Below are 25,873 nucleotides of genomic sequence, written 5' to 3'. Positions count from 1 at the left end.
CTACTCCTACCTACATTTCATTCTCCATGTGGAATGTTTGCTTGCTTACATAGTTTGTTCCATTGCTTGCCATAATGTTTTGGATATAGAAGTTGGTTTTCTGGGAATCAAAGGAAAAAAATCAAAGAAAAAATAAATGTGTAAATTTCTCTCCACGTCCATTTAAATATACAAATGTTAAAATTAATGCACTAATTACTTAAACCATTGTATGATTTTTCTAAAATTAGCATTTACTTGCTATTTTAGGTACTATCAAACTTGATGAAGTTGTTGGCATAGCTGATCATGAAGTTGCCAAAAGATGGACAAAATTTGGTCCTTAATGAGTTATTCTCATTGGTTGCTGAATCTGATGATGTTACACGCAAGCCCACTTTAGTTTCGTGGCTGCAGTCATTGTCTTACCTATGTTCTCAGGATACCAGTAGAGTTGCAAACTCCACTGAGGTGGGAGGTGACAGAAACTCTGTTTCTGCCCAGGCTACCAACTCATCAGACTTACATGCACGACTCTAAGACATTGAGATGCAAATCTAGATTTTTGCTTGGAGTTAAGTTTTTACTGGGTAGAAGGAATTGATATATAAATTGATTTAGATTGTATAAGGAATTTGATTGGATAATAGCAGTTAAGATTATTCAATTATAAGAATAAGATGTCTTGTAATAAGACGTCTTTGTGTATTGAAGTATTTGGATTGTGTAATATATATTGATAATATTTAAATGTTATGAAAGGTTTGATATATAAATTGATTTTTGTTCTTATTTCTCATAGCCTTTTAATTCTATCAACAAATCAATGGGCAACATGTCATTTTATATAATTGTTTTTTTAAATAATAAATAAAGTAGTGATACTATAGTAACAGTAATCACAAATACTAATATAGTATTGTAATATTTTTGATATCATGGTGTTATTATTTTAGTGATACTATAGTAATAGTAATCACTGACACCACTTACAAGTGTCACTATTTTTCTGACTCCCAGATTACTGACACAATTAACAAGTGTCAGTAAAAGTAATTTCTGACACTATTCTAAAGTCAGTAAAGACCATTTTTCTAGTAGTGGAAGCTATATCGTAAAAAAATGATTAGAGCACTATCAAACTCTAGGGGAGATATTCAATACCACCACAACTTCTGACCATTTACGTTTTTCCTCTAACCAAGTTCCATTGTCCTCGAATGAGGATCGTGAATTGGAAGAGACTTTTCTTGGTCATGGAGTCCATGTTGATATTGAGGATGATGATTCAATGGAACCTCTTTCCGAGACTAGGATAGAAAAAATGTCTCGTCGGCCAATTTAAACTCCAACTGAGCGTGGGAAAAGAAAAATAAGAGTGAGTTTGATAGCTACTTTAAAATGGCTAGTGCAGTGATGAATGCTAGATTGGAGATGGTTAAATGTAAAACTGTAGAGTCAACTTCTCAATGTGTTGAAAAGTGGTTTGTTGAAGAGAGTAATGAAACTGTAGAGAAATAGGGAGATATTGATGGAGATACATACAACAAATTGATGGATAAGCTAGTGCCTAGTATCGAGTGGAGGAAAGTTTTTCTGAGCATGCCTAAACATAGGAAAAAATATTGGTTAACTAGATTGTAATATATTCTTTAAGATGTAATGTGTTTAACTTGGATGTTGTTGGTTGTGAACCGTGCTTGTTCATTTTATGGTTTGGACTTTATAATACTTTTATTTTTTGAACTTTATTTTATTTTTATGAACTGAAATGTATCTGTTAAACTTTATTTTATTTTTGTGAGTTGAATTTTCTAATGTTTTTATTTATTTATTTGGTACAATATCTTTAGATGGTGAATGAATTTGTATTTGTATGTTCATTTTATTTTTTATTTTTTGGAATCAATTATCATATACTTGAGATATAATTTGTGATTTTTTTTTCAATTATAACAGAAAAATGAACAACAACAATGAAGATGATGATATTGAAAGTTTAATAGATATCGAGGAAGAGGTTTTAAAGGTAGCCATTGCTATAAAATTATATGAGAAACAACAACGTACTATTAAAAGGCAATGTTATGTAGGACAATTGTCCCGCATTAAATTTGTTCAAGAGTTGTTAAATGGTCATTCGGACAGGATGTATAATATGTTTCGGATGGATAAAGAAGTTTTCGTTCGATTATGTTATACACTTTAACATTTACAATTGTTAGAGCATGATAGACATGTTTGTATCAAGGAGGCTACGGCAATGTACTTATATATATTGTCCCATGGTGTTGTTGTGCGGGTTGTATCTAAGCGTTTTCAACGTTCAGTGGATACTGTGTTTACACACTTTAAGCGTGTATTAAAAGCATTTTGTTACTTGACAAATCACATTATAAAAGCAAAACCTCAAGGGGAGATGCCACCAGAGATTAGAAACAATCCAAAATTTTTTTTCCATATTTTGAGGTAAGAAATTTAATACACGTTACTTCAATGTTTATGTGACATTAACATTTGGTTAATAAATTAATAATTTTTACATAATTTCACATAAGTGTATTGGTGTAATTGATGGAACCCACATTGTTGCGTGGTCACTAGCGTATAAACATATATCATATTGAGATAGAAAGGCTCAAGTGACTCAAAATATCACGTGTGTGTGTTCTTTTGACATGATATTTACATTTGTATATATTGGTTGAAAGGTACTGTCGATGACTAAAGGGTTTTATGGATGTCTTAAATAGACCAGAATCTGAGTTTCCACATCCAGAAGAAGGTAAGTTAATATCTTTAGCCTTTATTATTTTAATTAAGTTATATATATATAGTTAATATCTTTAGCCTTTATTTTTTAACTAAATTATGTTTTATTGTTTCCCTATTTTAGGATATTACTAAGTTGTGGACTCTGAATACATAAATATAAACGATTTTTTAACGCCATATAGAGGTGAGAGATATCATTTACGTGATTATAGAGAATCAGGTCGAGCACGTAGAGGTTCCCAAGAATTGTTTAATTATAGACATTTATCATTGCGTAATGTAATTGAGTGATGTTTTGGTGTTTTAAAAGCGCAATTTTTAATTTTAAGGGATATGCATAATTATAGTTTACATAAACAACGTCTAATTCCAATTACATGTTACGTTTTATATAATTTTATTCGACGAGAAAATGCAAATTATAAGTTGTTTGGGGACTTTGATGTGCAAGATTTGATTACCAATGAAGAAGGAGATATTAGCAGGCCACTTACTAATATTGATTTATCTCTAGCAAGTGTCGTAGAAATGAATGCTACAAGAGATAGAATTGCAGCTTTTATGTGGCATGATTACACACGTAATGGATAATGTCTACCATGTGATTTTTTGTAATTATTTTGTTTAAATCACGTGTTGTAATATATATCTTAATTATAGTGTAAAAACAATGACAATGTAAAACTTTTGTTTTTAATGCTAATTCTAAAACTTTACCATCATGTAATTTTTTATATAATTTTGTTTAAATTGTTATGGTATATTTGTGTATGTATTAGCTAAACAATAATTTTCTAATTATAAGTATGACGTAAATACGTAGTAAAAACTGCTTTTGAAAAATGTACTATGACACACATATTCTCTATCTTTATCATTTTCAACTGTGTCTACCGAACGCATATTACTGTTCTCATTTTTAAAATAAAGGATACAAAAAATGATACCAAACGCATACTTAAATTCGAATTACAGCAACTGCAAAACATTATTTTTATTTTTATTTTTGTTCTTAGAAAATAAAAATTCAGAAATAATATCGAACAGGCCCTTAGTTTCCAACACTGATCATAGCCTTTTGATATTGAAAACTAAGAGACTGGTATTTGGCTTCAGCTTCTCTAATGTCACCAAGGAGAACATGCCAAGCCAAGTTCACTTGAATCTACTGTATTAACAAGATAAATTGACTTTATAAGTCCAATTTAAAAATCTATTTTTTCGACCTGAAAGCCAATACTATCCAACCTAAAAATCCACCAGTCCAATCTAAAATTTAAGTGGTCTAAGCTAAAAATCTACTTGTCGGAGTCACTTAGATCAACATATGCTCTAAAATGCATCCTAAAGAAATTGGGCAAGCGCTATGATCTTGTAAACGACACTCAACTAGCAAAAATAAACAACTATTTAGAGAGTGGGTTGAAATCAACTACATAACTGCCATTAAAAAAAGTATATTTAAACTATACAGGGGATAAGAGATAAGGGTTGGCAAAATCTACCAAGAACTTACTAAAAAGAGATCTCATTCTACTACCAAGCTACTGTTTGGGAAAAATCAGGTTTTTAAAATTTTATAAAACCTTTTAAGGACCGCTCTCATATAATATATAGGAATACGTAATCCAGAAATCGTACCTTGAAAATCCGAGTTGGCTTTTTCCGCTGAAGTGATTTAGGCTCCTAGATCACGATCCGCCACCACCACTCCTGTTAGATCACGATCCGTCACCACCACGCTTGTTAGATCACGAATTGTCTCCAATGATCTTCCAGGTTATGACTCAGGTTCGATCTGCACTTGACGTGTGGGCGCCTTTATCACTACCAAAGCAACTAGCACGAGAAAATTTTTCTCTCAACAATGGATAGAAAAATTTTTTTCTCTGATCTGTATAAAGTGGCTTCATTCTTTTCCTTTAGAGAAAATAAGTCTTATATATCTCCTTTTAGTGAAAACCCTAGGCTCCAAGAATGTCCAAAATAAAACTCACATTACTTTTCATTTAATAAGGGACCCACCATGTAAAATAACATAAGGCCCCTTACACATAAGCTTATTAAATGGAGCCTCCCACTAAATGATATATTTAGGCTTTTGACCCAAATAACTAGTTATCTTGCTTATTAGTCCAGTAGTGGTGCAGTCAATTAAATGAGCTAACCTGGGGATCATTTGGGAACATACAATAGTGGCTATAACAATTAGGCATGTAATTAAACTAGCCTAATTATTTAATTCCAAATCTACTCCACTAAAAGATTGGAACTGACTTCCATAATTGTATGCTCGAATAATAATTCGTCCCAAGCCACATTGATTTCTTTACTGCACAATCCTTTGTACCACATCGTTAATTAAATTGATATCTCAACTGTCCAAACAATTTAATAACATCTTATTCCTTGATCCTTATTGGTTTTCTCTAATGATCATTTTCAACATATTAAATATGTTGACACACTCTGGCTAGAGAATTTTATGATCAAGTGCCGAAAACCCATCAAGAGATATGTTGTACAAATTCTATATTGTTAATCCATAACTCCAATACTCATAATTGCTCCCACCAAGATACCGAGTAATCTTGACCACAATGATGTGTCGTGCCCATTGGTAACTCAAATGGAATAACAATTACAATCATGAAATCATAATTAACTCAAGATTAAGATTACAGTAAAATTAATGCCTATGAGATTTAATAAGTCTGACAGTTATTACAAAGTTAATTAAATCTCATATGTGATCCTGCTCAATGTAGTCGTACTACATCAACAAATTCATACATGATTAAGACAAATCATTCAATGAATTTATTACAGTCTATACCTAAATAAAGTGCCCAACTTTATTTATCAACTGCGAACTAAATTTATTTAATCATAAGATAACTTGTATTTATGTCTTCTGAGAATCCACATGGTGATCACATAAATACATATAATATGATTAAATGGACTTTAATACAAATATTAATGCAATTAAGATATTTGAATAAAATACCTCATCTATTTTATTAATCAGAAAAATTATTTATTACAATTAAATAAACACATATGCTTTTAAAGAGCATATTTTCCCAACAGCTACCTACATGATTTGCATAGAAACATAACAAATCTCCTATTGAAAGATTTAAATTTAGACCTATTTTTCTCAATTCATTTTCCTTTCTCATATATCAAATGTCTATTTTGGGCATCAAAGGATCTTATGTCCGAACCCCACCGGCTTATGTTAACCGTGTTTTGTGTTAATAAGTATTGAGGATTAAGGTTGAGTTGGCAAATAGGACCGATTCGTGTTGTTTTTCCCAAAAAATGAATTCAACTATTAAGGTTGTTTTTCTGCATCAACAATTTCTTTGATCAAAATTCAAAACAACATATTATCTGCCAAATCGACATTGCTTATCCAAATTTTACTATCCAAAATATATATTAAATGAGATATCCCCTATAAAAGACTCACCTCAAATTATATACTTTAATATGTGACAGATCAATTGACAATAAAAACCTTTTATTTATTGAATAATATTGCCCTTGTAAATCTGAAACACTGCATAAAACTCTTGGAGCCTATTTAGTGTGCATTACAGGATATTATATGATATGGTATAATGGGATAGGATGAGATGAGATTAGATATAACATTATGTTATATTTAGTGTAGTTTAGGATTTGACTATAAAATCAGTGATGTATTTAGACTGATATCAAATTGGATAGTCAATAATATATTTCATATAATAATATTATCAAAACTATCTTAAATTAATTGTTAAACCGCAATCCGAAATAGCAAATTTGCTCCTTGGTAAACTCATATTTTAGAGTTACATTTTACATCAAAAGTTAAATATAGATAAAAATGAAAAATTATAATGTAACATCAAATATAATCTAATTAAATCAATTTATCGTAAAACTGAGCTCTTCTTCTTATTATTTATATATTTAAGTTGTTTATAGTTTTAAATAAGAATTTATGCAATAGTATCATCAACAAACATAATATGAAAATTAGTCAATAAGTACAAAAATATATTATACAATAATGTCATCCATCCATATATGTAAAAATATTACATATCAACAACTTTCAAGAGTACATTGGCACATATGTCTTCCCACCATTTTTTTTTAATTAAATCAACCGAAAAATTAACTAAATATTTTAAATATTGTTATTTAATATTTATATAAGTTTAAAATAATAATATAATTTATTCTAAGTATGAAATACAAATATTTAGAATATTAGTTAAGTACATAAATAATTAATTAATTAAAAAATAAATTATTCATTATCCCATGAATAGTTAGGATAATATTTTGAGTCTTAGATGTTATTTGTTTTTTAGTCTGAAGTCTGAATTTAACTTTTTTTTAGACAATTATTTATTTTAGGTTGTTTATTTTTTTAACTTATCACTTATTGTCAGACAATTTTATCTGAATAGAAAAAGTAGAACAACTCTACTTTTATCTGAAGTCTAAACGAAAAATTTTATTTTCAAATCTAAAAAATATCATTAACAATTTATATATTTTCAATATTATGTATAAACCTAATATTTTTATATTATTCTTGAAGTTATTTTTTTAATTACTTTAAATTTTTATTCACATAATAACATTAACTAAACTCAAATATTAAACAAATCAAATTATGTCTACTGTGATAAATCAAAAATAAAACAATGGTATTGACTTTATAATAAATGTTGATGTCATAATTACATCTTTTACTACAAAATTAAATTAAGATCAACAATTATAATTTTTTTTTAATACTACCAAACTAATCAACCTATGAAAATTATAAATTATGAAGAACAAATATATTCACCACTTAAAAAGATTTTTATGTCAAACTACTAACTTTTAAATTTTTCTCTTCGGATGTTGAAAAAGAAAAAAAAACAAACATGTCATTTAAACATTTTCATTTAAACCTATTCAGATTTCATATAAAAAACAAACGTAACCTTAAACATGCAATCCCAGAGTCTCCTATGATGTAATTTTTATACTATTTAGGACTAAATAATAGGCGCATTATAATTTATCCCAAATTTACTTTTTAGCAATAAATATGATATTAAGATAAACAGTCCCTTGTTGTTTATGGGCCACTTCTATCAAATTTTATGCCTTATGAGGGTATGTGAGGATTATGTTTTCATTTCAAGTGCTTAATAAATCAGAATGAAAGGAATTGATGCACTACACCCACAAAATTTGGATCATTTTCAATAAAATTTATGCTCCAAAGTTCTTTCCTAAAGAATCTACAATATACTTTATTCATAAAAATCTTAGTTCCTACACATTTCTTGATAGTCGAAAGTCAGAGAATAAATAAAATTGACAACTTGTAGTGGGCAAACGACACTAATGAAGCATATAATCATCGTCTTCACATGGGGTCCCAAGAACGCACCTCCATACAAATGTGGACTCCTAGTAAAGTTGAATCCCAAATTCCCCAATTCGTAAAGTGATCAATTCTTGCACCTATTTTTCTGAGGGAATCACTTCCCTTGACACATGTTCTGCCATCATTTATCATTATTTATTTATGGGCGTGACCGCAGCGCGTTATCATAGATTAAATATTTTCAATAAAAAATAAAACATAAACTTTCATTGTCTATTTGATAAAATTACCAAATTAATAAGATTAAGTTATGTTTGGTATTGAAATATTGTACCTTTTAAATTACAGTTGTTATAGAAAAAAATTATAATTATAAAGTAAAAGTTAATAATATTTAGTAAATATAAAATTTAAATAATAATTTTGATAAAATTATTAAAGATGTAATAAATTTTCTATTATAAAAATGAAAAATTATGTTAACATATATTTCAAGATACAACGGTTATTATTTACCCAACTATTTTAGTGTTATAATTTTTAAATTATAACTGTCTAACTTCAATTTCAAACGGACTCTAAGATAATTATCTCTCAAGCATAAATTTTGAATTCGGCCATAATAAGGGTTTAAAAAAATAATAATAAGGCTATCTAACAAGGGATAGACCAAATATAACGTTTTCATCATGTCATATGAAAAACATATATATATATATATATTTATATATATATTATCCTGTAATACGTTGTAACTTAACTTATACCAATTATTCCATTTATCATGAGGAGCATCCACGCGTTGCAGGAGAGAGGAAAAGTCGTTGGAACTTAGCTGATACAAGACTAATTTCCATTGAGCTGTTACATACAGAGTCTGTAACGTAGTTTTGTCCCATTTATCAATACACTTTAGGATAATACGAAAAAAAAAAAAGTAAAGGAAAAGAAAGATGGCGGAAGCACTCGCTATAATGTCGCGTGGAGGCCACACACTAACGCTCTGCAGCTACCCAAAAAAAAAAAATATGTTCACCCTAGTATTATTATTAAAACGAACTGTTGAAACGCAGAGATTCAAAAGCAGCGACCGAAGAGCAGAAGCTTAAAGCCTTAAACAACAGGAAAAAAAAATCTGTGATAAATTTTCTTCTTCTTGTTATTATTATTGTTGTTGTTAGTGGTAATCAGCAAAAATGGGAAGAGGAAAGTTCAAGGGCAAGCCCACCGGTCACCGCCACTTCTCCACTCCCGAAGAAATGCGTATGCTATTTGCTTTGCTTTTCTCTTTACATGTTTTATATCAAATTTAAACAAAGTTTCTCGTTCTGGGTCGTTTCCATTTTTTCTTGATTCAGCTGCTAGATTAGAATGTGTTTTCACCGGATCTGTCTGTAATTTTTGCATATGTAAAATAAGGGTTGGTCCTGTGACGTTGCTTGTTTTATATTATCAGCTGGGAAAATCTTGATTTTCAAAGGAAAGCTTTTAAGTTGGATGAGTTTGTTTTTTTGCTGCATATTTAATACTAACTATTATACTCGGTGGCATAAGCTGACCCTTTTAGCTCGTTTCATTTTAACGGTTGCAGTTGCTGGTACCTCGAATCGTCGCCCCCGCACTTTTAGACAGGTATGCTTCATTTGCTTTTTGCTTCATGGATCTATTATTATTGTCTTACATTTATTCAATCTTTGTTTCTAAGGATTGTACTCTGCGTAAATGCTTATTGACGAATGGTTTTCTGGTGATAATATAATAGTGTTTTCATACTTTATTTCAATTGAATTGTTCAGAATCAGTTATCAAAATTGTTAAAGTGCAATATGCAATAGGTTTACCCTCAATCTGTACTCTACCATCTCTCTTTGTTGCTATGTGTGTCCTCCCCCCCCCCCCCCCCCCCTTCCCCCACAACAACCAAAAAAAAAAGAAAAAGAAAATTTTCTTGTATTCACATGCATCTTTAGTGTTCATATTCAGTATGTTAGAAAGGGATATTGTTCCTAATCGTGTCAGGAAGAAGTTGGACTGAAGGAAGAGGAGGAGGAGGAACAAGAAGAGTCGGGAGAGGAAGAGGAAGAAAATCAGGTCATTATTTTATTTTGCTTCATTCGTCGGTTGAATCACTTTATTCCATTTTTTAGTACATTTTCATTAAAAAAAAAAAACATCTTTCTTTTGGTTGATGTCTGTTCTCATTGTTGGCAGAAGAGGAAAGGCACCCAGGGAATTATTGAGATTGAGAATCCTAATATAGAAAAACCTAAGAATGTGAAGGCTAAAGATGTTGATGTAAGTTTTTATCTATTATCTATTTTTCCTGTTGTACAGCTTTCAAAGCTGCCTTGAGTAACCAAAATTTCAAATTTCAGATGGGGAAAACAACTGAGCTCTCAAGGCGTGAAAGGTTTGTAATTCTCATTAATTTATTGAATCAGTATGAACATTATTTACCATACCCTGACCGTGCTATAAACAGTTATGTAAAGTCGGTTGTGCTTTGTTCTCATATTAGCGTGAATATTCATGCGTGACTTCCTACCTCAATGTCATTTGAATGGGCTGGTAAAAGAGAATATAATGGTGGGATTGCTAGCTAGAATATTGGAGCTCATGAAAATGCATGGTCATGATGTCATGTACTGCTGTTGGCAATGATGTTTATGAGCAAAAGAAAGCACAGATAAAGATTTATGGATTTTTTTTAGCCTGTCATGCCTGGTGCCGTAAAAGTTCATCCATATGAAATTTTTTCATGAAATTTTTGGATTTGGAGATAATTATAGATGGGGTTGGAGATGCATAGGGAGAGGGTGGCCGAGCTGCAATGTTAATTTATTTACTTTGTACTTGAGAAAGTAGAAGAAAATAACACTAGAATTCTTCCTAAGGCTTGCTTCTTACACAATTACTATTTATCAAATGGATGTGTTGCATGAATCAAGCTTGTTGATTTTTTAGATAAGGAGTTCTTTTGATGTTGTCTCACATTTATTATATCTGTTTGCAGAGAGGAGATTGAGAAGCAAAAAGCTCACGAGCGATATATGAGGCTTCAAGAACAAGGGAAAACAGAACAAGCAAGAAAGGATTTAGGTAATTGGTTACTGTCTGTGCATTACTTTTCTTTTCAGTCCACTGAATTGATGTTTAGTGTAATACACAACCCTATTATTTACATTTTGCTTGCCACATGTTAAGAAGAAAAGTGCTTGTAGTATGAGATGGGGCCATAAACTATCTTATTAGTTTGTTTGATATTTTTCTTATCTGTCTGTACACAAGTTTGGTTGTTTTGGTGGTTAACCACATGTGAAGTACACCATTTGCTATAGTCAAAGTTGAAATTTCTCTGCAGTATGTGTTAAAAATGGGGAATAATGAACTCTTTGGGAACACTGGGTAGATTTTGTCTTTGATTCGCCTTTGAGCTTCGGTCTCTAAGGAGTTCAAGATTCCTCAGTTTTCTTTGTTCATCTCAGTTTTCTCCGTTCTTCTAAGTTTTCTTTGTTCATCTCAGTTTTCTCCGTTCTTCTCAGTTTTCTTTGTTCATCTCAATTGTCTCCTATCCACATTCATTGAATTCCAAGCTTATACATTTATGGGATTTCCAATATATTCTCAGCCAAAATTTAGCTAAGCACTTTTTAAAAGAAATTGTTAACGGAAAAATAAAATTTTTAAGATTTCAAGCACTAAACAACCATAGAAAAGTTTGCTCAGCCCTCCTTGATCCAAAGAAAAAAAAGGTGTGTAATATGGCATATAATGATCCATTGTAATGCTTGATTCTTTAATTTGCTTAGAAAAGAAATATATGTACTTAAAATAGTTGCAGGGTATGAGATGCCCCCAACAACCACACCTGTGCCAAACTAGCTACAAGTTTTTCATTGAATACCAAACCTGTCCCAAACACCATTTATATGCATATCAAACTGGATATATGCGGATACCCACGTCCACGGGTTAAATTGTTTCCCTAGGCCCAATGTGAGTGAAAATTGCTTATGGAAATGTGTCTCTATTGCCATCGTGATTCACCGAATATTGGCTTTGTGAATTATATAGTTGCATGGTGAATTTTTTGAGTTATTGATTTATCTTTGTCATAGTTTTTTGTCTAGCTGTTATAGAATCTAGCTGTATCTACAAGCATTTGCCTTCTTGGTAATTATGAAGTTGCTTTTATTTTTGTTGTCCTTGTTGGAAGAAGAAATTTATTGAACAAAAGAAAGTGCATGCTTGAAAATACTCATCAGTAAAAGCAAACTGTCAATACCAAATAACAACTGTGGCAGCCCAATGGTTAAACAATGTCTGACCCGAAAATTGAATCTGAAAATGGGTCTCTGGATTTTTTTATTCTTACAACCAAACCATGGTGGACTACATGGTTGGTTATACATATTTCTAGAATTCAAGTGAATTGTGTGTCTTAGGTGTGCCCGGGCATTAGATATAATCATCTAGTTTGCTGTTTTTAATCTCAAAAAACTGTACTTCACCTGGTTATGCCATTGCTTATCTTGTACCCTGGGTGGTGTCTATAATGAATTTATGATTTTCATGAAGAGCATAAGCTTTTTGGAAATGTCACATTGTCTTTAATGGACCCATTTCCATGTCCACAATGCTATCGTTTGACTATAAACTTTCTCTTTATAGATATCAATTCCTGCCCGGTGTATTACACCTACACCTTTGCATTTACCGCTTCTCTGATCATTTAGTTGATCATTCATGCTATTTTCTCCCCTTTTTAAACTTGTTTTTTCAGTTCAGATTATTGCTGTTCCTTTTTATACGCATCTTCTTTGCAATTATCTTCTTAATTTGTTTTGATTCTTTTTATATTGTTTTTACAGAGCGCTTGGCCCTGATACGTCAACAAAGGGCTGAAGCTGCCAAGAAGCGAGAGGAAGAGAAGGCTGGTATGATTAATTTCCCGTGGCTTGTATTTCTCTACCTAGAGTTTGTGCTACCTCTTTTTGCTTCACTTAGTGATGCTTCCTCCTTCCTGTGAAATTGATTTCTTTTTTTTTTTTTGTGTGTTTTGGGGGGGGGAAGCCAAGTGGAAATTGGATTTAGAATCCATAGTTTTGCACTTTCTCTTTTTCTTCGAAGCTAACATGAGATCCATTTTTCAATTTTTTTGTCAGCCAGAGAGCAGAAAAAAACTGAAGCTCGGAAGTGAAAAGAACCCAGAGGATAGTAAGTTGCATCTAATTTTCTTTATTCAAAGGAAAGAACCCTATCGTTTGTTTACTTAAGCTTCTGAGCAACAAGAAGAGAAAAAATAAAAAGAAGCAGAAGCTGATAAATTTCACTTCCCTTCATAATTATTAGAAACATATAGTTATATCATGTGTGGCATCCGAAATTTTTATCTGAGTAAACTCTGTTTTACCAACATATGAAGTATGAACATAGATATCTTGATGATGTAAGCTAAGAACATTGTCTCATGGAACATAAGGCTTCTATCGAATTGAATAGACAAAAGAAGACGATCCTTTCATAAGCTTTGATATACTTAAATCTTTTTCATTTCGATATTTTGCCTCGGAAAGTTCCATTGTGTGAATGTGATGTGCCTACAGCCAATCGGCAACCCGAACCCTTTCCATAAACAAATAGATAAATAGATAGAGAGAATCTGTTGAGGAAGTTGAGGATGGTTGTATTCATTGATTCTTTTGTATAAAAAGATTTGGGGGAAGTTGAAGACGGTGGTGTAGGTAACCTTCTGAAAAGACAAAAGTCAGCACATTTCTTTTTTGGGCAATAAGACAGTGAAAGAATCTTGGTTTAGACCCTACTGCTTAACCAGGTAACAAGTAAAAGAAGAGAAATGCATGCTTTTTGTCTAATACAAGGTGGGGCGGCAAAGATGCCCTTCATTTTTTTCAAGAAAAACATTTTGCTTTTACTATTTTCTATTTTTAACCTCATTTGGAACTTCTGTGATGTCTGTGATCATTCTTCATTTTTTTTTTTTTTTAAGTCTGTTATACACAGATATTACTGACATTACATCAGACATTACAATTAATATTTACAATCATACTATATAATTGGGACTACCATCATACATTGACACACTGAAGTATATACCCAGATATTTTAAACCCTCTCTAATATTCGAGGGGTGTTTGCTCCTCTCACATTTCGTAAGGGAGAGACTGTCTCCACTCAATTAATTGATAATTGAGGAAGAATTGAAACTAACCTCTATAATGCTCTTATGGAGGCTCGAACTTTTGCACTCAACATTGTAAGTGCAAGGCTTCTCCTATTGGACCAAAGGCCCATTGATTATTCTTCATTTGGAATAGGTTACGTGTCCCGGTTTTTATTTAGTATCATTTCAACTGGTTAGGGTTCAAAGGTTTAAAGTGGTTCTTGTTGGGTTTTGAGTTAACTACGATGCAGCGAGTATTACTTGCAAACCCTTGCTAATTTGTTGTCTTTAGTAATAAATTTTTCGTTTTTGGTAATAATGTTTTTCGTAGAGCTATCGTTGTCAATGAGGACAAATCTAATAAAACTGCTGACGCGATAGCAATAAGTTTATGCGCATTGCAAGTGACGCCCGACGCAACACCAGTGCGTTTTATTAAGGGATAATTTGCGGTCAATAATTGAAGTTATTGGAGTCGGGTGAATTTTAGACGCAAATGAATCATAAATTAAGGAAGCACGTTGTAATTAAGGCCAAGATCAAAGATGCATGGAGTTAGAATCGTGCGATCGTGGTCAAGGCACAATTCGAGAATCATGAAACAGCACGCGGTACTGAATTAAGAACATGGCCCACGTTTCTTGCTGATGTAGTGATGCGTGCCCTCAACCCGTGGGTTCCACTTTAAACTTGAGGACCCACATGCAAAAAAATCTCAAAATCTGCTAAAAAATGTTAAAAAAAAAGGAGCTCTTTTTCATGGAGAGAAAGAATATGCTTTTCCCCCACCACCAGTATCAATCGTATCCAGATACTTTGCATTCTTGGAGTTTTATCATTAATATGTACCGCTCATGATAGGAAATGCAAAATTTTTAATGTATTTGACTGTTAATAGTAAAAATATTCTTTTTTAAAAAAAAATGTGAATATTCTTATTAAAGAACTATAAAAATCTATTTGCGACATGTAATGCCATAGTCAATTTTTTTTATGTGTCATATAATTTCTATTTTAATTTTTTAAACGAAATAGATTTTTTATGGAATGGAATTAAAGTAAATTAACCATAAAATGAGAACAACAAATTTGAGGTTCTAAATTATTATTATGTAACCCAAAACACAAATCTTTTTTTGAAAAATACCAAATACAAGTTGTTTCCCTCTGTTTTACGGCTACTCTGTTGTGGCAGCCAGATGAAGTCCTCCTTCACACGTCACCAAAATTTCTTTAAAGCATTTATTTATTTATTTGATCATTAGATTTGGACATTTACTTGCGTTTTCGAGGGTCAAAAGCAAAAGTAAAAAAGCTGACGTTGGCCGAAAACAAGAAAAACACTTTCTTGTTGTGTGGATATCGTTTTCTTGCTGTCAAATGTGTGGTCCGCAACTATATTATTTTATTTCATTTCATTTGTCATTAATAATAATGGGATTTAGACTATTATCCAACTAATTCCCAACTTTGGAATTTCTTGATAATATGATGGGAAATTATCCACCGTCCACCTGTTTTTTCACCGTTTTTCAAAAATACACAATTCTTTTTTTTTTTTGCTGGAATCCACCTAAAATTACATTTCTTTTCACTTTTCCACTTCCGTTTGGAGACCGTTATAACTTTGTTAACATCATAAGGGTAAAATTGTCATTTACAAATCACAGTGGTGGATAGGTGTAAAACAATACAACTTCGAGTGGAGGTCAGCAAAAAAAAATTAAGAATTGTGTATTTCTGAAAAAAATACGAAAAAAACAAGTGGTCGATGGATAAATTATCTTTTACATTTGATGGTAAAAAAGTCATTTAAGCAATATTCCGTTAATTTCCTTAACGGATTCCAAACGGAAGTGGAAAAGTGAAAAGAAATGTAACTTCAGGTGGATTCCAGCAAACAAAAAAAAGAATTGTGTATTTTTAAAAAAGTTGAAAAAACCAGGTGGCGGTGGATAATTTCCCTAATATGATTATTGCGGTTTCTAAATTTGCTTTTGCAAAAACAATATTTAGCTAATTTTCACATTTTTTAAATTAATCAAATTGTAGACAAATTTAGTTAACACAAAAAAAGAATAAATTTTGTTTATTTAAGGAATATTCATTCAATTAAGGGGTCCATCTACGGTAGTTTTAGAGTGTGGTCGACACACTACATTAGATAGTATTGTATTAGCTAATACAATACAACTCTATGTTTGGGAAATCTTCTTGTTCACATTATGGTGCATTGTGATACATCATAATCTTGAACAGTGTGGGACTAAGTAAACCAGAGAGAGGTTTAGGTTTGTGTAATATGGCACTGTTCATAACATCGTGTTTTACACTAAAATTTGGTATTACTAGAATCCTTACTGTCAGGGCTACCCAATGCCAATGGTGTAATTATTACCAGCAAAAAAGTTTCAGTTTGTCATAAATTTATAGTAAAAAATTTAAAAGTCGAAACTTTAATTATAGATTTTTGGCAAACGAAGATTCTTTTGTTGGTAATAGCTGCATTAATGTGTAGTCCCAGTAACAATGATTCTAATAGTATCAAAGTATAATTCAAATGACACTAAGGTACGACGGTTCGTGGTGAAAATTAATTATTTTTAATTATAAAATATAAAATTATTGATTGCATATAAATAATAAGAACATATACATGAATCTTAAATTATTAATTTAATATAAATATTAAAATAAAAAATTATTTTATATAATACAATGCATATTACATCAAACATAATATTGCATTATAGCTTAATACAATCTAATCCAAAACAACCTAATATCATACAACTAATATAATACAATACAGTATATCAAACGTATCCTTACAAAATTATATCTTATATCTTGATACATCAAATAATAAAAAATTTAATAAAAAATTAGTAAAATTTGATCATCTAACGATGTTCATGTAGTAGAGTACAATATCCTTGAAGTACAGTAGTTACAGTCTCAATAACTATGGTATCTCATGGGTGCCATACCCAGCAACTTAAGTACCCCGAGATGGTAAGTTTGTCTAAATTGTCTAAATTAATATAAATCAAATTTGTAATATTATAATGAACAAAGTGAAAGACAAGTTTTTAATAATAGAAATTGCGAGAAGCCGTGCCTATAATGGTGGAAAATTTAGGGGGGGGGGGGGGGAATTCATATGATCATTGAATATTAAGTTCATAATTTGACTAAAATTAAATCAAACTTTTATTTACCCCTTCTGCCTTTTTATCATTTTTCTTTATAAAAACAAGATCCAATTTTGAGCACATGGTTAAAAGAAAATAATTTTTTTTGGGAGAAAAGAAAAAAAAATCAAAGCAAGAGTTCATTGTTATGTTGTTTTGTTTTTCTTATTAATTAGCTACATTTTTTTGACCTTGCTTAAAAATAGAAAATTGATGCAGATAGCCGAACCTCCACATAATACATTACAGAAGATACGCTACCATCAAAAGAAAAATTATTTTTTTAATGGTTATGAAATTTTTTAAAACAAGCATATTGCATATCATAGTTAAAGAAAAATATTTATTTTGTGATGGTATTTCCGTAATTATCATTAAACTCGGTATATAAACAAACACGAACGGTAAAAAATAAATAAATAAAACCCACAAACTTTTTTATTATATAAATAATAGAAAGTACAACGAGTTTCTGATCTCTCTCTTTATCTCTCAATCTCTCAATTAATCCTCAATTAGGTCAGTTTTCCGATTTTCCCAATCCATGGAATTCACAAATAATTTAAAATTTCTAATCAAAATTGAAACTTGATGGCCTGTGATTATGTTACTCGCAAATTTTAAATTAATCAACGTAAAAGAGTCCTTTTTTTTTCTTTTGCAGGGAATTCCAATTAATATACATTTTTGAAGCTAAATTTGTTCATGATAACAAGGTACAGTTTTTTTTCTCTTCTCTTTCTTTATGATTTTGTATGTTTGTTAACAAATTTGTGTTGAATTTTGTATAATAAAAGATGGGTATGGTTTACATTCTTCTGGGTTGTCCAATAGCTTGTTAAAGTTCATCAATTTAAGATTTTTCTTCAGTTATGTGTACTATTCTATTTATGCACCAATGGGTATTTGCACAAGTTTAGGTTGATCAAGTTTGTTTGGGGGAAGATAGATATTTTGTGGTTCAATTTGTTATTGTGGGTAATGGGTGTAAGAACTGAAATTTTCAGTGTTAGGATGGACTTATTTGGTGTTCAAAAGCATGGCTGCTAGTCATATTATATTACAACTTCACAGATAAGAAGTTTGTGTCTGATTGTGAGTCAGTTTGTGCAATGAAATTTGAGCGGCTTCATCTTGCAAAGTTGGATTTTAGATGCTTGTATGAGGTGATGATGTTAGGTGGTCTTTATTGTTGCGGGGTTGAAATATCATATGAATGTGATCTGTTAATTGGCTGTCAGTCATTTTTTTCCTTTTTGGTTTTGTACTTTTTATGTTGTTTGGACAGAAATGAAATATTTTTTAAGTTGATCTCTGACCTGGGTTTCGAATATTAAGTTGGATAATGACAATATATTAGTGAAGTTTTGCGAGTTGAATGTTTGTTGGACATAGTTAGAAATTTGATCTCTGACCTGGGGTTCGAACATCTTCCTCTTCGGTTGCCACGCTATAGAGATGAAGAAAAGTGGTCCTCCTTGTTGGTTTGTTTTATCTTCAAGTTATTGCTGTTAATCTGTTGCCATATAGATCATGCAGGTGAACATGGCTCTTTAGTATTCATGCTAGGTGCAGAATGACGTCAATTTTCTTTTACAAGCCCCCTTGTACAGGAATTAGGTTCCTATCACTTTGTTCTGCCATTTATTTTAATTTACTTTCTTGCATTAAAGGGCAAACTCTAAGGTCCTTTTATGTAAATCACTTGCTTGGATGTCATTAACTAGTACGCGATATTCCTTGTCAAAACGCTGAGCAAGTTTATTATATTCACATGTTATTGTAGTGCTGCTCTTATTGTTGGTTGAAAACTGGAGTCATATACAGGTTGCTTTGTCAAAATAGGATACATGCGGTATCACATCATCTTCCTTTTATTATTATTATTTTTTTATGGTTTTAGATAATTGACTTCAGCTGCCGTTGCAAGTTCCTTGCAATTTTATGATTTTGAATAACCTCTTTATTTAATTGCTCTCTGCATAAAGAAGATTGTAACAATGACTACTTGTTCACTTGCTGTATTTTACTTAGTTCTCTCTTCATCAAGTGAACTTGTCCTTGTCGAAGTAGATATTTTTTTATTTGAACTTGTGAGACTGTTTTCATCTCAATGAAATGCTTTTGTAGGCTAGGCTCAGGTTGTTTGTTGATTGAATTTATAGCTTGCTGATTATTATATATGTTAGGCTGGTATGATGGACTTTAAGATGCAGAAAGCGTTAATCTGGTCTTATCCTCAGTTTGTATGTATGAGTTTGTTGTTGAACGTGCACAGGACTTTGATCCTGCTTTTATTTTGTGTGAAACATTCAGACGACTTGCACTGGGTTACAAGTTGTTTTTGGGAGACTATTCTGTTGTCCTATGTTACGCTATGAAGCTGTAGTTATTAAATGATTTTGACCTGAGCAGCGGTCAATTTGGTCTTAATTTTTGTTGTTGTTTCTTTCTCTTTCTTCTGCTCCTTTTTATTTTCTTAATTTATTTTAAGGTTTAAGTTTTACTTGGCAGTTGAACATAGGTTAGTTTTGTGGCTTCTTCCTTTATTCTTATAGGTGAAACATGTGCAGAAGTTTAATTTTATTGTATTTGGCATTTACTTTCATGTTATTCAGTCTGTTAAAGCAATTTTCCTGATGATTACTACTCCATAAAAATTAAAATTGAACAGTCTCTAACAAAATCTGGTCCTGCGTTTTGGAAGTCAATTTTCCAGCTTTGATGGCTGATCTCTTTGAATATTGTTTGGGATACAGGGATTTAGTAGTATGGGCCAAAGAAATATGCCATGCACTAGTCAGATGATTGATTTAGAAATGGATCAGCAAAACCGAGGATATTTGCTCCCTGAGCCCTGTGTCGTTTTGGGTGGTGTAACAAGCTTCCCACAGCCTATGCAAACAATAGTAAGAGCTTCGGGGAACACATCCAGTCTTGATGCTCATCAGCACTATGATAGTGCCATGTTCTATGGGATGCCACAGTACCATGGTGTTCATCATCATCATGCTGCAAGTGTTGATCTAGGTGCTTCAACTGCTTCCAACTTATATGTTCCTTACATGCCGACCCTATCGTCGGGCATGCCTGTTAATCATGGGTCCACAGATCAGTTGCCATCTTCAAGAAATTTTGGAGTCATTGGAGCTTCCGCAGAAGAGTATGGAAGGAACAGCCATTTTATGGATAATGTAAGAGGGTCATACAAGAGAAAGAATACTGAAGGCTTTCCTGGGAGTTTCCAGAATCTTAATGCCCCAGCAAGCTCTAGTTCTTCAGTTGCTCCTTTGCATCCTAGACATCCTGATGGTGTAACTCCAATGGATGCTGCATGTTTCTCCCTGCCTCAGTACAGAGGAAATGGCACTCCATCAATCAGGGAAGTAGAATCTCAGAGAAGTGTGAGGAACAGATTGGTTGCAACTGGTGGGATGGACCCTGTTCTGGCTCATAGCCATAACCATTTTATTCAGGGAAACTTTATTGGTCAGCCCTTTCAACCTGCTGGCTGGTTGGAACAGCCAAGTGATGGTGGTGGTTCATCCTGGACTCAGGCCCCTGCGATACCTTATATGCACGGTGATTTCTCCAATTATCTTTCTCCTCCATTTTGGATCTCCATTTGTACTAAAAAAACTATTTTGCCTTTCTGAAAACCAATGTTCCTTTTCCCCCTCCTTAATCTGATCTCATAACCCATTCTTTCCATAGTCAGAAATTTTATTTCTGTCCCTCCTTCGTCCTTTGAAGCAAATTTCTTGGAGATGGAATACAAGGAGTTTGGTGTATGATGTGTACTGATTAACCTGGATACTGTGAACTAAAGATGAGATCGTTTTTATGTTTTACAGGGAGCAATGTTAGTGGTGCTCCTATGGATTCTGGGAACATGGTTGTGCAACGGTATCCCGAGACTGCCGGCAACAGAAATTCCTCTACTTTCCTGCATCCTCCTGTCAACATCCAGCATCTCAGTTTCCCTCACCCACCACCTCCTTTTCAAGGAATTAGAAATCACAATACGAATGTTCACCCTCAAGTAGCAGCGGCTTCATTCAGAGTTCCATCAAGTTACAGGACTATGAATATTTCACAAGATGGTTCGGAGATGGTGCCAAGACATATGGGACCTGTTCCACCAACTGGCTTTAGGATATATCGATCTCCACGGGAGGGACCAGTGCCCGAGGCTTTAAGACAGCGGAGCCTTCCTCACCTGAGAGTTTTGCCATCAGATGTACTACTTTTTTAAAAAAAAATTCTTGCGATTTCTGTTTTATCTTCGTCAGTCAGAAGTGGTGCATCGTTTGAAGGACATATTTTTCGATCGTTTCTTCAATTCTGTTCTTGTGTCTGATCTATTCAGTTGATTTTACTAGTTTTACGGGCTACTGTCTATAAAGTAATATCTTTTAATTAATGTGTCTAGGGAGTTGCTTTACTAGAGATTCCAGACTTTTATGAAGTAGGGAATTTTATCGACCGACACAGAGAAATGCGCTTGGATATAGAAGACATGTCTTACGAGGTAAGTGTACCACTCATTTGTTAAATATTTTTTCTTATAATGCCTGATTGCCCAATAAATGAATTTAGTAGAAGTGGTTTGTGGGAGCTATCTGAGTGGAAAGAAAACCATCTTATGGGTCCCAATTAGAATTGAATCTAATTCGTGACCTATTTAATATTTTAATCCTTTATTGTGTATTTTATGAGACGGAGAAATGTATTTGCTTTGCAAAATATTTCAATTCAAATCTCGTGAATGAGTGTGCATTTTGGACTCGCACAAATTCTGCAAACTTTCTTTTGGGTACACCTTAAAACCTTGAAATTCAAAATCACAGGAGCTTCTTGCACTGGGGGAACGGATTGGCAATGTAAACACTGGATTGTCAGAAGAAATTGTTGCAAGACAATTAAAGACAAGAGTTTATTTGTCAGCTACAAATTATATCAATCTGGAAGAGCCAGCATCTAAAGATCAGGAACCTGGTTCTTGCATTATATGCCAGGTAATAGAAGCTATAGCATTCCAAACCACCCCCCCCCCCCCCCCCCCCCCCCCCCGCCCCCCAAGCAACAAAAGAACCGAAGTGTACCTTACATTGTAGAATTATTAACACTTGTACATTCATTTGGGATTTGCAGGAAGATTATAGGGATAATGAGAAGATTGGAACTCTTGATTGTGATCACGAATACCATGCAGAATGCTTGAAGAAGTGGCTCTTTATTAAGAATGTCTGCCCCATCTGCAAATCTGAAGCATTAGCCACAAAAAGCTAGGATGTGTAAGAAATGGGGTGATCTTACCCATCAAAGAAAATAAAGAAATTCGGCTTCTTGGCGGCAAATCGGTTCGTATAATGCTGCCTCTGTCGCTGCTGTTCAACTGATCTATTTATTATATAACAAAAGTGGATGTTTTGTTATGTATTCTGTACATGTACTGCATATATTTTGCTAACAGTCACAATGACTCAAAAATCATTTATTTGTTGATACTGTATTTAATCAATAACTGTACAGACTTTCTTGGTATGGTTTTGACTTTCCTGTATTATTGTTACAATTTTCATTTTTCCCCTTCTTGGATCTTTGATGTAATGATCCAGTTTACCAAAATGTTGAATGAACTGTATTATTGACTTCAGTTATTTGCATAAAATCTTTGTAGTTCCCACTCATGTCATCATCCATTACTGTTTTCTTTGGATTTATAAACTAAGTGAAACCAAGCCATAGATTATTTACGAACTTTTGGAGAAAAAAATGTGACCAATTTGATCAAGAGGACCTATTAACATTTTCATCTTTAACTTACTTTTTGAAAGCACTACTATTCTTTTTTGACAAATACCATATTCATCACTTAAGATAGCAATGGAAAGATGTCTCTTTCAGAGAAAAAGATCAAAATTACATTCCAAAAGGATCAAAATACATTCAATCGGCTACTGTAAATAAATTGGACAAAGCCATCAAAAACGAATAAAACAATGTTGCAACGTGTTACTACTTTTGTCTTTTTGTGGTTTAATTATGCAGCAATCCTTGATATTTTTTGTAAGATTATTAAGGAACTAGAGATTTCAAATTTTTACATTTAAGTCCGGTTTCGGATGAAATGGCGTTTGAAAGGATTCTCTTAACTGCTGCTTTAATACTCTGACTCTTAGTGCAGTGACGATTGATGGCAAAGATCAGAGAGGGATACAGGTCTTTGGCGACCGTCTTTTTGCCGCCACAAAAGGTCTAGGACATCGCAAAAACAATTTTGTAGCCGCTCCAATATTTCCTTAGAAATTGATACTTATCCTATCATTTTTAATTAAGAATAATTTATAAGTTCTTATTAAAGTGTGGATTCACAACCTAAACTTTTAAAAGTAAAAATAAAATAAAATTGGATAACCCTGAAGAAACATAAAATTCAAAAACTTTTGAGCTTTTTTTTAACTTTTAAACTAATTTCTATTTATATTATTCTTTTTTATCTTTCTATACGATTTTGTTAGACTACATTTAGAAATTTAAAATTGCAATGTTGTATTTAAAGAGCGATGTTGGTATTTTACAATAAATCAATATGTCGTACTTACATAATACAAATAAGCTAACATATCGATTAATATTAGAAATGAAAAATAATAAAAAAAAAATTTTATAACGATAAAATAATATAGTGTTACAGCCTAGTACACAATTATTTTTTTTATTTTGTAATTTCACCATTTTTTTCTGAAGTATTGAAACATTAGTAACTCATAATTTTTAATGCATATTCAATTTATTTACTCTATATTAAGCGTATATTATATAAAAAAAATTCTTTGCAAGTGTCAATTTTTCATGTATTTAGAAAATTTTAATTGAGATTACATTGTTACCATCATACTATCACTCATTTTTATGGTTAAATTAGACCATTGGATCAAAGTTTAAAAATAAAAACAATATGAACTTCTATGTGTAAATATTCTAAAACTTTTGACTTTTATAATTTTACAATAAAACAATAGGGGCTAAAGTGTTGATAACCAATTAAACACATATCTAGCCGTTGAACTACTATTTCATTAGATTTGTTGGCTAAATTAGAAAAGGATAAAGTTAGGGCATCTTGCATTTGCTGCAAGGTAGCTAGATCCATTGAATAGTTAGCGAAGAAGTGAGGGAGAACATAGGGCTAAAAAATGTTGGATTGATATTTAATGTTAAGCTTAGCTTTTGTTGAGTGATAAATCATTGGTCAAAATTTATTTTTAACTTTATTTTTATATTTTATCTATCAAATAACCACTTATTTATAGTTCAAAAAAAGAATAACTCGGCATTAAATATTTGTGTAAAACTATTAACAATAAATTTCTCTATCCAATTGTGCCACTCTAAAGAAGTATGCTCTGAAAGAAGAACCAAAAAAGTGCATTCAAAAGCTCTCAAGGTAAATTTACAAAAAAAAAAAGATAGAACAAGAAGATGAGAAATTTGTCAGCATTTCCAAATCAAATGGTTGGTCAATGGAAGTAAGCATATTTTTTAATGCCCCTAAAAATAAAAATATATAAAAGAATGTTTAATTTTATGGTTAATTTCGGCCTACCCCCTTCGTGAAGTGACAATCTTTAAATTGCTCTCTTTACTATTGAAAACATCAAGCTACCCCATAAAACTCGTTATCTTTAACCATTGACCGCCGTTAACTCATAAAAGTACAAAAAAACTCATACCTTAATAGAATATTCTTGTAACGACATTGTGATGATAAAAAAAAAATTGATGTGTGACTAGTTATTAGAAAATGAAAAAAGTAGTTGATGTATGACTAGTCATTGAAAAATAAATTAAAAAAATAAAGTATTAAAATGACTTAATGGGTCTAAATAAACTGCTAATTTTCCTAAATTAGTCATGCTAGTTAAATAAATTACAAGACATGCCATCATATATAAATTACGATAATGTCATCTTCATCTTTTCTTTCATTTCTCTTCAATCTTTTCTTTCATTTTTTTTCTCATCGACACTCCTTTGTCTTTTCCTTTCATTTGTTTTTTTCTCATTTTTTTCTTCAGTTTTTTCTTTTCTTTCATGTATATGACTCCAATAACTTTTTTTCTTTCCTTTCATTTTTCTCATCCTTACTCTTTCCTCTTTTCATTTCATTTTTTTTTCCTCATCCTTACTTCTTTTTTGTCTTTTTCTTAAATTTTTTTTCTTTCATGTACATGACTCCAGTAGCATTTTTTTTCCTTTCTTTCATTTTTCTCGTCCGTACTCCTTTCATTTGTTTGGTGAAACTCTGGTATCAGTTTTCTTTTGTTCTTTGATTTGCCT

General features: G+C 31.9%; 2 protein-coding genes across 2 annotated transcripts; both read left to right on the top strand.

Annotated features, from left to right (window-relative positions):
- Positions 1–9,182: 9,182 nt before the first annotated feature.
- Positions 9,183–13,684, top strand: LOC18054006 (28 kDa heat- and acid-stable phosphoprotein). The gene is made up of 8 exons (XM_006451693.2): positions 9,183–9,409; positions 9,738–9,778; positions 10,166–10,237; positions 10,358–10,441; positions 10,522–10,556; positions 11,160–11,245; positions 13,018–13,083; positions 13,312–13,684. Exons 1-8 carry the CDS (start codon positions 9,343–9,345, stop codon positions 13,344–13,346), a joined length of 486 nt encoding a protein of 161 aa, XP_006451756.1. The 5' UTR covers positions 9,183–9,342; the 3' UTR covers positions 13,347–13,684.
- Positions 13,685–17,943: 4,259 nt separating this feature from the next.
- On the top strand, positions 17,944–23,186 carry LOC18054005 (probable E3 ubiquitin-protein ligase ZFP1). Its single transcript, XM_006451689.2, has 7 exons — positions 17,944–18,046; positions 18,192–18,243; positions 20,287–21,109; positions 21,382–21,767; positions 21,960–22,058; positions 22,378–22,545; positions 22,682–23,186. The coding sequence occupies exons 3-7, from the start codon at positions 20,299–20,301 to the stop codon at positions 22,817–22,819; spliced, it is 1,602 nt and encodes a 533-aa protein (XP_006451752.1). The 5' UTR covers positions 17,944–18,046; positions 18,192–18,243; positions 20,287–20,298; the 3' UTR covers positions 22,820–23,186.
- Positions 23,187–25,873: the final 2,687 nt, after the last annotated feature.

This window comes from Citrus clementina, unplaced genomic scaffold (genome assembly GCF_000493195.1).
Source record: "Citrus clementina cultivar Clemenules unplaced genomic scaffold, Citrus_clementina_v1.0 scaffold_1, whole genome shotgun sequence".
In the NCBI taxonomy this organism is placed as follows: Eukaryota; Viridiplantae; Streptophyta; class Magnoliopsida; order Sapindales; family Rutaceae; genus Citrus; species Citrus x clementina.
Note: the sequence above shows the minus strand (reverse complement) of the source record. Positions and strands in the feature narration are given on the sequence as shown.